This window comes from Strix aluco, chromosome 2 (assembly GCF_031877795.1).
Source record: "Strix aluco isolate bStrAlu1 chromosome 2, bStrAlu1.hap1, whole genome shotgun sequence".
Lineage (NCBI taxonomy): Eukaryota > Metazoa > Chordata > Aves > Strigiformes > Strigidae > Strix > Strix aluco.
In genome coordinates, this window is record NC_133932.1 from 6324296 (window position 1) to 6339483 (window position 15188).

General features: G+C 49.8%; 1 protein-coding gene across 1 annotated transcript; it reads right to left on the reverse strand.

Annotated features, from left to right (window-relative positions):
- Positions 1 to 648: 648 nt before the first annotated feature.
- On the reverse strand, positions 649 to 14588 carry VTCN1 (V-set domain containing T cell activation inhibitor 1). Its single transcript, XM_074816797.1, has 6 exons — positions 14547 to 14588; positions 8781 to 8845; positions 6500 to 6847; positions 3800 to 4078; positions 2944 to 3104; positions 649 to 1208 (listed from the first exon to the last, which is right to left on the reverse strand). The coding sequence occupies exons 1-5, from the start codon at positions 14576 to 14578 to the stop codon at positions 2983 to 2985; spliced, it is 846 nt and encodes a 281-aa protein (XP_074672898.1). The 5' UTR covers positions 14579 to 14588; the 3' UTR covers positions 649 to 1208; positions 2944 to 2982.
- Positions 14589 to 15188: the final 600 nt, after the last annotated feature.

The following is a 15188-nucleotide window of genomic DNA, read 5'->3' on the forward strand; positions in this document are numbered from 1 at the left end:
CTTCCTCACCTTATTCCTTGTGCAGAGAGCATAATTGAACAGCTACTGTTTTGGGGTTTTTCAGTCCCCCTGCCTTTCCCCTTTCACCCTTAGCTTGAGCCTTATATTAAACTTCAGGTAGTGGCTTTATTGAGCATGTGTCAAGTATCTTCCCTCAAGGCCTGCTGGCCGCTTCTGAGACCAAAGCATGAGAGGCACAAGACCTGACAGATGCCACCATTCAAGAAAGTTCTGAGACTCCATCCTTAAGAAAGTTGCCAAAACAGCTTAAAGCAAAGGTCTACACAAGTTTTGCTGTGACAGTCCTTTTTTCTGTGGGCTCTTTCTGTGAAATGGTAACAATTTTGCTGAAGCTTGCCCTCTGCCCTCCCCAAAGAAACAAAACAAAAAAAAAAGCAAACAAAAAAAACCCCTTTCAGCCTGAGGAAAATGTTGACTGTAAGTGATGTAAATTAAGAGATCAAAATCTGATTTAAAAGTGCAACTGAAAGTAGTCCTGTAATATCAATAACATAGTAGCAGACAGAAATAGATAGGAAGTGCCAGATAACAGACTTACTTAAAAACAAAAAAGGCAAATTTGTCTCTCTTGTAACTATGTTTAATGACTGTTTTTACTTCTGAATTTGAACTTTTCAGTAGTATCTTACTAGTCTTCCTCTTTTCCTCCTCATTATGTACGTTATTCTTCTGTCTGCTGCCACACTTACTACTCAGCAGTTCCCCTTTTATTTCACATTACAAATGCAATCCTCAGTCCTCATACAGGCTGTTCACCAGGTTGAAGACCTAATACTTATTCCAAGCCTGCTGGCTCTTTAATCCATCAATGTTTTGCCATTCACAATGTCTTTTTCAGAAGGGGAGTTTGACTATAGTCTTCTGAGAAGACTGAATAGATTAACTGGTTGTCTTATTTACAGTTTTATTAGTACATGCAGAGAATCACGAGACACGAGATGGACAAATCAATCTGTTCGGGGGGAATTAAGATGTGTTTGCTTTTAGTACTCTGAGTTTGAAGGATCAGCTCTCAGTTGTATTGCAGGAAACTCTTCCAGTTTGTCTCTGAGCTGCCCATGATCAGAGTTCTGGTCACTGGGTTATTCAGAGAAGAGAACACATCTTCCTGTGATCAGTTTTTCCTTTATTTATGCAACTCTCCTTATTGCATTCCTCACTCTCTTTCTGAAGCCAAACGAAGTATCCTGTTGTTGGCAAGGGTAAGAAATAATAATACAAGACAAATCAGCTGACTTCATGTTTGTGCTACTACTACATGCTCTGGAACTGGGAGGAGCTCTTCAAGTTCTCAGCCTGAGAGGGAGGAGAGCATGAAGCATGTCCTGCTGTCAGGGTAGCTGTAGTAACTGTTCCGTGTGGAAAGACAGAGATGTTTCTTTTAGCTGATTTTCTGTAGCTCTCTGCTTCATCACCAGTTTAGAGCCTGCCACCCCACGCTGAAGTTGATGAATACTAAGGCAGTTGTCCTGTCTTTGTGTACAGTCCACCTTATTCTGGGTCTAGGTATGTTTGCTCAGCTTCCTCTAGCCCTGTTGGAATTGTCTGTAGTAGGTACTATTTACTGAAGCTACTGCCCTGTGCAGCGGGGTTTGGGTAAAGCAGGTGCAAGCAAGGCTTGTACTGCAGCAGGCCTCGGGAAGAGGGAGAGGAAAAAGTCCACGCTGCCTTGCAACCATGAAGCGTAGCCAAGGTTCAGAGGGTACGCAGAGCAGCAAGCCAGACATCAGTCTTTTGGGCCAGAGAGAAGGTTGAGAAGGGAAGGAAAAGAGAATGAGGGAACAAGTAAGAGACGACAGTTGGTGCTGTGAGAGAAGAATCTCTAAGCTTGCAGAAAGTGATAGGAGAAGCCATCAGGGAGCCTGTGGGAGGGACCTAAAGCTGGGGATGGGGAAAGGATGGTGTAAGGAACTGGAGGAAGAAATGCCTCAAACATTCATTGACACAGAAAACCTCAAGGACAAGCTGTGGCCTTTGGATTAGTCTAAGGAATGTCACCCAAGGAAGTGTGGAGTGTATCGAAGGATGCACCCCCCACTCCCTTGCGGTTGTATTACCAATGGTGGGAATTGTAGCCTTGTAGCCCATACAAATGTTCCTCATCAAGCACAAGGACCGCTAAACATCGGCTCTATTGTTGAAGCCCGATACTTTGTATGGACGATGCAGGCCTTGCTAGCAACCGTGCCCTTGAAGGGGAGCTAAAAGTCTGATAAGAGGGAAACAGCTGCCCTAGAAGGAGCCAAAAGGCTGGATGGTTGCCCAAGAAGCATGAAGGCAGCAAAAAATGGTGGTAAGTGGGGGAAAAGTAAGGGTGACAGGGGAAGACCATGACCATCAATTGGATAAAAGGGTTAATGCACCCCACTCCCCCTCAACGCATGTGCAGAACCCGTGCTCCACCCTTCTTCATCCCTCATGCTAATGAGTTCATGGAAAACCTGCCTCTAGTCTGCAAATCAGATGGTAAGATGAACTTAAAAGGCCACAGAAAACTTTGCCGGGTGCACACCCAACGCCCAAGATTATCACCCCAGGTTCCAGCATTGTCTCAGGTCTGGTAATCTCAATTTTTTTTTTTTTTAACTCTCTCCCTCCTTTCCTTTCTTTTCTTCTAGATTTCTCAACAAGAGACCACATTGTTTACTATTCTTTTCCTAGTTTAAGCTGTTTCTACTGCAAGTAAAACATTTTAACTGGTCATCTGGTGTCGTTTCACCTTAATTTAACCTGAGGGGATCACAGAACCTTTACGACTCTCTGGACTCCCAGTCCGGGTCGTAACAGATGGCCACAGGGGAAGATGTCCTCACATTCTGGCAGGATTGAGAGAGGTCATCTGCTGTAACCAAGCTCAGCAAGAGGGTCTACATATGCTTATACTGAGCATATATGCTTCCAAGATTCCCTTTCCAAGCTTACCTGCAGGTCCAGAGTGTTTCTGATTGTTTTATAGAGGGTTTATACTGACAGCAAGTACAGTGGAAGCAGAAGCATCCAGTGACAGGCTGGAAGGGACGAGGACACAGACTCTGCGTTCAGGTTCACCAGCTGCAAGTTGGTCCCCCTTGTAATGCTGAAATCTGTAGCAGAAGAACAGTGAGAGGCTACCAGAATGGGGAACGCAGCAGGGAAGGCAAAACGAGTGTATATATTTATTCCTCCCCATTTTTCTGAATATTGGTAAAGATAAGACCCTGCCTCTTGTGCTGGAGACCCACTGCTGCGAAGCCCTTGCTGTAGAAGAGATATGACCCTTCTCATGTAGAACAGGAGAAGATATCCAGGCTTTTTGGAAGGTTTGCTTTCCTGTGAATAAGGCAGTCTTTTAAATAAAGCGGGTGGGCTGGAGTCAGAGCGACTGCCATTAGTAAAGGGGCCTGCTGCTTTGGCACAGAAAACAGATCTAAGCTGAGCTGGCTGAAGAAAGTGTCAAAAGTTGGGGTTTTGGGTTGGTTGGTTTGCTTTTGGTTAACATTTGAAGGAATACATTCTTCTGAAGTGTGTCCTTCCTTCCTCCCCATTCCCTAGCAGTTCTGTCCCCGCGCCAAGGGAGCAATTGTTACCATAAAAACCATCTGAAATAGCAGGACCAAACACAGACCCTTTCCTTCTTCCCAGGAACAGAGAGGCCTGGATTAACCATGGATTTCAGTCCCTTTCTTGACTGAAATGGCTCACACAGGGCAGGCAGTGCTGCAGGAACCCCCTGATGCACAGTGCTGCACTGTTTAACCTCCCCCATGCCTGTGGTCTCTGGATGGTGTTAAACTCTTACCTGTCACTTTGATGTTGCCTGTAGCCTTGGCAATGTTGTTTTCAATCACGCAGGTGTAGGTGGCATTAGAAGTAACGTTGTGCAGAAAGGAAACCACTTTCAGAGTGATGTTTTCAGCGTTCAGCTCGTAGCTGGTGTTGGCAACGTGAGGGAGGTACTCCCCGGCGTCGCTGTAGGCTGTCCAGCGCACGGCGGGTCGGGGGAACCAGCGCGGCGCTTCACACTGCAACGTGTCCCCGCTGCTGCCGTTCTCCATGCGGACCTTGGGGGTGCTGAAGGCTTTGGGAGGGAAAAATGGGGAGAGAGTCAGAAAAAGGCAAATGTTTAGGAACTGGGCGTGAAAACACCCAACTGCATCTGCCGGTCAGTCCCAGGTATTTGTGGGGAACTTGCTGCTCGGCAGCGCAGCACCACGTGTAGTCCAACCAAACACAGGCTCGGTACCGGTTGGGCTACAGGGGATCTAAAGACTCCTAGGGCAAGTTTGACAAGATCTGCTGAGGTCATGGCACAGCTTTAGTGTCTAAATGATTCTGCTTAAGAGTTACAAGCTGGGTCTTGGGCTTATAAACTAGGCCTTTCCCAAGAGCTCCTGGCTATCCAGGCTCCCAGCGGAGACTGGGCTCAGGACCTGGCCGGCCAGAGGCTGCCCGTGTCTGCTGCACGCCCGGCTTCTCCGGGCAGGGGCTGCAGCCAGCACAGCCCCGCTCACCTCTGCTGAAGGGGGGTGGCTGAAAGGAGGCACCTGCTGTTCTCAGCAGGGAGAGATGTGCCAAAAATGCTTGCTGTTACCAGAGGCTGGGGGAAGGGGAAGATGACTCACCCTCTCCACTGACTGAGAAGGGAGCCTGACCAACATCTACGGCTTCATGATGTGACTCTGACATTAAATGGGGCTGCAGCCAAGCTGGGGGCAGACTAAGGTATGGGCTGAGCTGCAGGTTTTATGCCAACATCCCTGGATTAAACAAAATGTTTAAAGCCGGTTGCAAACTCAGCTGTGTTTTGAAGCCAAGACCACCTCAAATAAAACTTTGTTAGCCTAGGTCTCTGTATATTCATCAGATTTCCTACACGTACATATGTGAAGAGAAACGAGAGCTTTTTAGGTGAGCAGAGTTCACCGATTTCAACGGAAATAAAACCTAATGCAGCATTTCATGTGTTCTCTCTAACGCCTTTTCTGTGTGGATCACTTTAAACATTGAATCAAGCAATATAAAAGCAGCCAGATTCACAAGGTTTCAAGGAGGGGTAGGAGACCGAATCCCCACGGGACTTAAGCACACCTCAGACAGGCTCACTGCTGCCTGCTGTAGTCCCAAGCAGTTCTTCCATCCTGTTACTGCAAGATAAGGGGCCTGTGAGCCCAGCAGCCTTTTTTTTCACTGCTTGGGAAAGCACTTCAGATAGCAACACGGCAGAAAACATGCTTTCAGTAAGAAATGGGAGTCTGTGAAACGACACTGGCCAGACATTCCTGTGACACCAACTCTCGTATTGCCTTTTTGTCCCTGTGAGTGACACGGGGAAGTGGCTGTGTCTCCAAGACATCCGTCACAAGCTTTTGCACAGAAGCTGGTGCCCACCCCATGGTGCTTTGGCTCTGCTGGGCCAAAGGAGGAGACTGGACCTGCAGAAAAGCAGCCTGTCTCATTCAAGAGCTCTGCTAGTTATTACTGTCCTGCCATGGCTGGCCTGAAGCACAGAGGATGCCCTCACAGAGCTGGCCTCACCACAAAAGTGGTCACCCGTCCTAAAAATGCATTTCCTTGACTTGGAGAGGTCTGACAGATCTTCCTCTCCCAGCTTGAGCTGTTGGGATAAAGGGATGCACTGGGACCTCAGGGATGCCAGCAAAAGCTAGCCAGAGAAACACTAAGACCACCTACCTGTGCAGGCTCACGTTATCCCCTTTGTATAGTCAGTGTAACTCACCACAGTTTCATTAGAAAGACCCAGAGGTGACAGAAATGGGTGAAATGTTGCTGAGTTCAGTGGGAGCATATTGCTTTGTGCCAGTGGTGAACACGACGGCCAAGCCCAGAGAGCTCAGAAGAATTAAGCTCCCGCAAGTGAAAATTCACCTGTGTCTGTGCGTCTTTTGTGGTTGACTCACAAGAAGGTGAAGAATTTAGCAAATATGTAATACTTCAGATAACGATGATATGGGCAGTTTGGTGCTTTGCTAGTCATTTTTTAAAAACCAAATACATTAGAAAAACAGAAAAAAATACTAAATAGGCTACAATTTTTACTATGCAGCCCTTCTCCTGGCTGGAGGTATATTTTAAATCTAGAGAGAAAAAGCTATCATTTTATCTTTAACAGGTATAAAATCTGGATCTTTATAAGATCAGTTAGCTACTCCCATTCTTCGGGGCTCTTTCTAGTCCATTAAGTAGCTGGTAGAGTACACGTGGCAAGCAGAAAAAAAAAAGACAACTGAGACAATTAAAATTATTAATAATCTTTTCCATCACAAGGATGTGGAAAGAGTGGGTAAGGCCATAAACACCTTTGGAAAAGTAAAAAAAAACCCAATCCCAGTCCTACTCAGGGGTTCAAGGCCTGATGGTGGCTACTGGAGGAGCTGGTGCTGCTCACACAGGCTCTAGCATCAGCATAACCGCGGGTAGGTCTGACCAAGCTACGTTAGCCTGTGTTTTGCAGCAGGATTTTCTTTCTCATACCCCTCACCTCCCGTCCTGTACTGCAGCACTGCTGCTCCACTCCCTCTGGCCGTGGTGACGGAGCACTGGTAGGTGCCGGCGTCAGAGAGCTGCACATCCCTCAGCTCCAGGGAAGCGTTGCCGCCGATCACCTGGTCTGCGAACACTGCCGTGCGGCCCTGAAACGACGCATCTTGCTCTTGCAGGTGGTCCTTCCCCCCTTGAAACTCGTGAACCAGCCCAGCTACTCCTGCCTTGGCCCACCGGATCGCTATGCTGCCCATCCGGATGTCAGGCTCGAAAGTGCAGCCCAGGACACTGCGCTGGCCGATGTTCCCCAGAGACGTCAGTGCCGTCACACTGATGGAGCGTTTTCCTGCAAGGAGAAAGCAATCCAGCATGAGAAAGGCAAGGCAGTGAGCATAGAGAAAGGCCAGACCACTCTGCGGCTGTCAGACACCAACCCCGAGGCTGAATGGGAACCAGCACATTGCAAGGGAGCAGCTACCAGTGCTGCTAGCAGAGCTCTATGGCTTAGATACCAAGATAAAGCACAGGAGCATTTCTTTAGCATGCAGCATGCTTCAAAAAGTAGCTCCTCTTATTAGTTTGAGAAGAATTTGCATGGTGTTTTCTTGCTTATCAGGGATTTTTCTCTTTGCAGCTGCCACGAGAGCATGATTTTTATGTCTTTTCTTAGTCAGGACTTCCTTTATGTGGTTTTATATTTATAAATGTGATTGCAAGGCATAATGCTGGCAGAGAAGTACGAGGCTGCTCTTTCACTCTTACTGGAATCCAAACTGTTTTCTTTCATTTAAAACTCAGCGTTTCCCTTCCCTGGGGACACAGATCACTTCTCAAGTCAAATCCTAAGGAGCAAGCTTGAGAATTAGCTCTTTCCTCGAGCCAGGTCCTCTTTCCTGTACAGCCCTTCCCTAGTGTCTTCACTCAGCGCGCCCCGAGGAGGCTGCATTTTGGCCAACAGAGCAACACATTTTTGTCATCTCTGAGGCAGCAGGGGAATGTGCCCCATCCTGGCAGATGCTGCCCGACTTCTCAATAAATACCATCATCTCCTCCCACCTGGGAGAAGGTGCATGGTATGTTCAGGATTTTCTGTATGTGTAGGTTTAGGGCTCCAAGCCCAAGGAAATTTCACAGAATCACAGAATCATCTCGGTTGGGAAAGACCTTGAAGATCATCCAGTCCAACCATGAACCTCACACTGACCGTTCTCAACTCCACCAGATCCCTCAGCACTGGGTCAACCCGACTCTTCAACCCCTCCAGGGATCGGGACTCCCCCCCTGCCCTGGGCAGCCCATTCCAACGCCCAACAACCCCTTCTGCAAAGAAATACTTCCTAAGAGCCAGTCTAAACCTTTCCTGGTGCAACTTGAGGCCATTCCCTCTTGTCCTGTCACTTGTTCCTTGGTTCAAGAGACTCATCCCCCCTCTCTGCACCCTCCTTTCAGGGAGTTGTAGAGGGCCATGAGGTCTCCCCTCAGCCTCCTCTTCTCCAGACTAAACCCCCCCAGTTCCCTCAGCCGCTCCCCATCAGACCTGTGCTCCAGACCCTGCACCAGCTCCGTTGCCCTTCTCTGGACACGCTTGAGTCATTCAATTTCAGCTAACACAGCACTACGTCTCCAGCAGCACAGGCTACGCTACATTTGTCGACTCCTCGCCTCATCTGGCTTCCCATGGAGCAACAGGTGGAGCTGAACGTTTCAGTTGCTGACACACCAGAAAAAAATAAAAAAACAAATGAAAGCCTTAATTTCTGCTATGAAAGCATAGGTCAGGAACTCACTTCCTGGGGCAAAACAGAGTTGCCCCGCCACACCGGGAGCTCACACCTGCACAGCCGCTGCTCAGCCTGGGGCCGGCCCGCTGGCAAGTTTTGGCAGAAATTAAGAGCCAGAATGGATTTCCTCACTCAGCTCTGAGCGCCAAGTGCTGGTGTCTTTTAACTCGCCCTGAGCACACGTGTGTGTGTGTAAATCTCTGCACTATTTCAGACCTATAAGAGTTCCCAGTCTCCAAGGAGAGCACAGCTCCTTGTGGTTTAATGCCAAGGAGCGATTTCTTGTTGAGAAAGGCCAGAACTAAAGTCACCTCTGCAGTCTTAATTCAGCCATCTGGCATACAATCATCATAAAGTGAGCCTTTGTCAAGGTTGTAGGTGGCACTTCCACACAAGATCACACCTCAGCCCATGCACAGGATGGAGACACGGAGGTAGTGACAGGGCAGAAGTTCATCACCCTGCTGCTAACAGGGAGAAATTGGAGCAGTCACATACCTGAGACACCAAACCCAATGATCAGGGCAATCACCGCAGCCAGGATGATAATGACTGTAGTCATGCTATTTTGGGAGAAAAGAAAGGACAACATTACCACACAGCCCACCTCCTTTCTCACCCTACGCCTACGGTGCACGTCTGCAGAGCCACCAGCAGGAAGGAGGTCGAGGCGGAGAAGCTGTAGACCCAGGGCAAGGTGGACTGGTGGAGCACATGACCACAGTAGTGACAAACATTTGGGTGAGCACTCGTCACCAAAGGTGAGGGACCATGTGGCAGAAGGAGAGGAGACCCAGGCCTTGCCTTTGGGAAGAGGCAGTGGTGTCACGTCCCACTCAGACAAGGGAGACAAGTGACTTAGATTCATAAATCCCCAACAGAGTGGACAATGGTGAGACAAGTCTCAAAGTCCATGCACAGACATTAATTAATTTCCCACAATGTACTCACTGGACACACAATAACTGGCTAAGTATACAATGAGTTATGGCAAGCGATTTCTTAATGGAAGTGAGGGAAAAAGGGAAAAAGAAAATAAGAGAGAGAGAGAATAGAGAAATAGAGATCACCAGTCTGGGTTCCTGCGTTGGTCCCATCTGAGTTCATCAGGGATGCATCTGTCTTCTTCCCTTCTTCATGTCTTCTTTTTTCTTTCTGTATTTCACTCCTCGCTCCCCCCTCGATTTATACACACTTTCTTTGGGTCCGTCCCCTAGGTCGACCCCCATACCTCTGTATCCCTTGTATGGGGAGGGGTAAGGTGCTTCGTGGGATGATGTAACTAGCGTGATCCTGTTAATCTTCATCAGCATATGCAGGGGTGTCAACTTTAATATGCATTTCGTGGCTAATGAGGCAAAGGTCGTTCACCAGGCAGATGGCCCTTGAAACTTTATAAGACGCACCAGAGCAGAACCATCCTGCCTTCACAGAGCTCCCTCCTCCAGCCCATCCTGTGCTGTCCAGGCAGCCTTATCCAGCTCCAAACCCTGCACTATCCACCCCGTGACTATAGTTTTGCTACTTGTGAGTGTTTGAGACATTCCTCAGCTCAGAGGACCTCTGCTCCCCTCCATCCCTTATCTCTCTCAGGCTGTTTTTTCTTGCAGGCCTGTTTCTCTCAGGCGCTGTTTCTGGGAGTTACGAGTCATCTTTCACAAGTGGGTCCCAGTGGAGGTTGCTCCTCCCTGCATGCCCTGGTGCATAAGCAAGCCCAGCAGTCACTTGCGAGGGACCAGTTGCCCAGGGAGGTGAGTAGAGCACTGAGACAGGCCCCTGGCCCCCGGAGACACCCGGTACAAGCCAAGGAGCGGGCAAGAGAGGGCTGCAAACAGGGCCAGGTTTGTGAGCTGGTCAGATTTGGGCTGCTCCCGTGTGGAGATGGATAAAGGGCTCTTGAATGAGGAAACTGAGAAGGAGAGGACCCGGCCCTGGCAGAGGAGGTGACAGGCAGCGTGGCACGGAGCAGCACAGCTCAAGTCTTGCCGAGCATAACCTGTCTCCAGTGCAGCCCCGGCTTGGACAAGCCCTGAAAGCGTGGCCAGGTGCAGGCTCCCACTGCAGCTGGTGGAGCTGTCGCATGTGGTCCTGGGCACATTTTCATGTGGACTGGGGCATTGTGGCAGCGACCTCAGCTGCCCACCAGAGCAAGCCCTGAAGCAGCTCCCCACAAAAACCCACAGGTATATCCTGGGACAAGCAGCTCCCATGCTCATGCCCCACAGTGTCACAGCGTGCTGGGCTCAGCCCTGCTCAGGGTTGTCAGAGGAGAAGCCCAGAGAGCTGCAGGAGCTCCTCGCAGGGAACTTTACCCCATTTGCATGCCCAGCAAGATGCTGGAGGGAGTCACGCTGTGAGAGGCACAGGCACCAACAGCACCCACTCCGCATCAGCATCTGGGACTGCCAGCCCAGGGCTTGTTGTACACAGAAAACGCCTGAGCTGCTGCTTCCCATCTCGTCCCCAGGCAGGACCAGGCTGCGAGACGTCACGGCTCTCATGCCCACACAAAAATAGCTGCGTTCAGCAGCGTTTGCCAGCTTGCAGCACACTCTTCCGCAACACATCAGGCAGCCTCCCATAGGAGAGCCTGTCGGCATCCATACAGCTGCTAAATCCTCCCACTGTTAATGGGTGCCTCCATCAGTTACTCACACAATCGCACCTCAGTCACCGCAGACACCACAACCCTGGGGCTAATACAGGGCTCTAGGGAGTTGCACCATGTGAACATGGAGCAGCAGGGAAGGGAGAAAGGGAAGATGGGTTGAAAGAGGGGACGGAGGGGAGAGGAAGGGAGATGTTGCAGAAGGCTTGATTGCCCTCCTGCTGTCTCCCTTCCACCTTCATCCTTAAAGTCAGTGGAAAGCTGTCTGAGGAAGACCTGTCTGGACATGCCAGTGTGCTCAGGAGAAGGAATCAGAACAGTATTTCACCACAAGTATATGATAAGTTTATATAAAGGTTCATACGAGTCCATATATGTGTTCACATCCGCACCAAGACCCCCCTGCCTAGACGCCCTCAGAGCTGGGAGGTGACATATGTTTGGCTTCCTCTCCATTCTCACCAGCTTTCACTCATGACCAGGGGGGACAGCAGTTCTCCACCTGCCCCCTTCGGGTGCCCTGCAGCTGCGGTCACAGCTGACCCTATCCCAAAGGAAAGCAGTGGATATCCTCCAGCCGTGGGCATGGGCAGCTGGGGACCCGTCAGTGGCCACCACCTCCCCTGGAGGCCTGTGGGATGGGGATTTCATTTGTTGGGTTATGTGGATCCCACAGCGTGACAGCTCCCAGCAAAGACTGGTCATGTCCCACAGGGCTCAACCCTGAGTCACTCGGGGTCTCGGCCAGGCTCACCGTGGGACAACCTTGTGCTTTCCTATCCCAGGGCAGACACCAAGCCTCTTGCATGTGCTGAATAACATCTACCTCCTTGAGGAGCTCTACCAATTTCTATGGATCCAGATTGAGATAGTTGCTATAAAATCAGCTAAGGTTGCCACAAGCAGCCTCAGCTCTCACGCCGGGGAAGCACAGAGCAAGCAGCAGCCGCGCCATGCTGTCACACAGGAGCTGTGACTTGCCTTCACCCCCCTAGATTAAAATCCTCCTTTGCAAGAGTAAGCAGGGAAGAAATTGCTGGGAGCCGAGGGACGCTGCCTGCAGGTTACAATGGATTTCATCAGTAAATGCTGGAGGGGGTATGGCAGAGGAAAGCAGCCAGGACTCCCTCCCGTGCAGTCCCTGAACACTTCAGGTGACACCACACTTGCCTCTGGTCCTCAAAAGGACCCTCTGGCCTGAACACCACCTCTGCCCTAACACTCTGCTAGGTAAAACCATCCTCAGCTCGCTCACAGACAAACACAAACAGGCCAGCACCAATGTTTTTGTCCCCTGCTGGTGCCATCTGCCCCTGTAGATGCAAAGCCTAGCTCGCTTTGCATCCAGAGAGGTGCTTCCCGCCCCTGGTTTAAGGCAGCAGCAGGGCTGACGGAAAAAGCTGCTTGTTTGTTACAGGGGGGATGGCAATTTTGGGTACACAGATGCCACTGCCCACTTCAACAACTCTTGCCAGGAACAAGGGGAAATCAGAACCCTTTGGAGTTTCCTCTGCAGAAACTGTGAGATCCAAGAATCACAAGGGCCTTAAAAATATTTGCCTGGAAGCCCCTGTGCATATTGGGTAGCTCTGGAGCAGAGCGAACAAGAGGAAGTTGGCAACCTGGCCGCATGCTGACGGTAGCCGTGTTTTGCAACAGTCTGGTCCAGCAGTTCAAGTGAAAAGCAGTTTTCTGTGCATCAGCACTCCTTGTACTTCCAGCATTTCAGAGGCATGGGAACAGACTGATGCAGACGGCTGAGGTGTCGGAGCCCTGATGCCACCCTTGGTTCCCGGCACCGCTTCAGCAGCCTGCAGGATGCTGCTCTGTGTATCTTATCCTCTTTTCTGTGGTCCCATTCCTGATCAGCCAAACAGAATTTGGCATGAAATTCAGTCATTCCCCACCTGAATGCTGCCGAGCACAGCCTGGGGACAGAGAGAGGCTCGCAGTCCCGCTGTGACAGGTAGCAGAGGCTTAACCCTCCTGATCTCTAGCTCTGCTCAGAGTAAGCTTTCCCTCAGGAATGGGCTTAGAGGTGTGAGGATCAAAAAACCTGGAAGACTAAGAGGTGGAAGGTCCCCTGTCTTCCTCCTTATGTCAAAGCTTACTGTGGAAAAGAAACACCATGGCAGGGGTAACCCAAAATGAAGGGATTTCCATTCCAATGACCGGTTAATGATTGCAGAGCTCAACTTTTCTCAGCAATTCAGGTTTTTTTTAGTGTTTTGGTTTTTTTAATTTTGTTTTGCTTTTCCCTGAAATAAATAGAGACTTTCCACTGCTCCTCTGAAGCTTCCTGGAAAATCCACCTCTCTCTCTGGGCTATTTTTGCATTTCAAGATCAGCCTGAAGAGGCCAATGTCCTTGAAGAAACCCACTGCTTCCAGTAACCTGCTGCCGTCTGGCTGCGCGCAGCTGCCCGGGGCGGGCAGGGGTGCCGGCAGAGCTAGAGGATGGTTCTCAGAGCAGCGAGGGGTAGGCGGGCATTTTTTGACATGCATCAGTTATTGCATTTGCCTGACAAAAGCCAGCTGGGCTGCCTCTTGAGAGTAACAGAGCTGGTTATTGCATGCACTCCAGACACATGAGGAATACGATGCCCAGTGACTATTTATACCGTGTTACATTATGTCTACTAGCAATCTCACGTTTGTCAGTGAGAAGGTGCAGATAATATTACTGTTTAGTTCTTCCTTGACGCTCCACGTGAGAAAGCTGGAGCACAGCTCGTGTGTGAGAGGTCTCTTCTGTTCACACGTGGACTGTCCTCTCCACTGCTGTTCAGCTCAGGTGGGACTGATACTCGTAACAGCTGAAACCTCTTTGACATAATAAATGCAAGCAAGGATGTCTCACATACTCTGCCTCCAGCCAGCCTGGAAAGCCCCCACCTGGGATGAAGAGACACAGCTTTTTGGTGACTCTGTTCAAGCAGTCAGGTTTAGATGTAAGCTTGGTCCACGTTTATTGGAGGCTGAAGCAAGTTTGCCACTTTACCCATCTGGCGGGGGTTATTTTCAACTAATCAGGAGATAAGGATACGAGGTAGATATTTTTATGGCCTTCCCCACTATACTTCTTCTTCTGACTGTAGTTCATGAGGACTGGGTCAATAGCTCCAAAGGAAACAGGCTATTGAAACGAGAGGCACACACCAGCTCACACATTTTCCCTGATCCACACAGGAAGGAAACTTGCCATAGCACAGCCTCTGCCTTTCTCCCCACAGCACACTGATGTGATGGGAGCAAGCGACTGTCTGAGGGCCAGCAGAAGGATCGGGGAGCCTTCCTCAAGCCATTGATATCCCAACCTACAACAGCAGGAACACAGAGCCTTTCTCAAGCCATTGATACCCCAACCTACCACAGCATTCAAACCTGAGGTAACGTATTCCAGCCATGCAGAGTTTCTAGGACATGTCTCTCCAGTCGATGACCTGCACATGGGTGTCTGGCAGCTACGTGGCCTTACTGATTGTATAAAAGAAGCTGTACTGGTATTTAATTAGCTTGGGTAAGTGCAGTATAGAGTCAAGCTGCAAAGAACTGCTGTCTTGAAGCTCCTTGGCAGCAGGGTGATACAGCCGAGGAGTCTGGAAAATGCAATTCCCTCCCTCCCCTCTCCCAAAGCAGATGCAGATAATACCATACCTCCAGAAGATGACCTGGCCTTGGGATGCCATGGTCACGGCATCTATGAAGAGAAGTCAAACACCGGGTGCCCGAAGGTCCCACACTGTTCTGCACAGCCCCTGTCCTTCGCATGATATATTCTCCTGGGCTGTCCTGCTTAAATAACTGAACTCAGCTAAGGAGTGGTGAGCCTAAGCAATGAACTCTGAGGAATGAGGAAACAGTGAACACCTCAGCTCCCCCCACTAGGGCAGTGAAAAGCAGGGAGGTTTCTTTTGTCACTGGGGCAACAGGAGAGACCTCCTACACCATCCATTAAAGAACCATGTCTGATTTAAAACAAAAAATAACACAGCTCATGGTTTGGTAGCCAGCTAATCCTGGGTCTCCCACGTAGACCCACAGTTTACCCATCACTGACGGGTTGTGTTATACCCAGGACTAGCTCAGGTCTCCTTGCTAGAATTGCCCATCATGCTGTTGGCACTGGGCAGAGGGGCCCCATTTGCAACGTGCATCTTTGCCTGCCTCTGTGCTGCGCTAAGAGGTTCCTCCAGGCTCAGCAGTGCCATCAGAGCCACACAGGTTCACCAGCGGCCTCTTTTCTGATTGCTGTTTTCTTCCGCTGAACTCCTCCAGACCAAACGACTACTTCTCCTC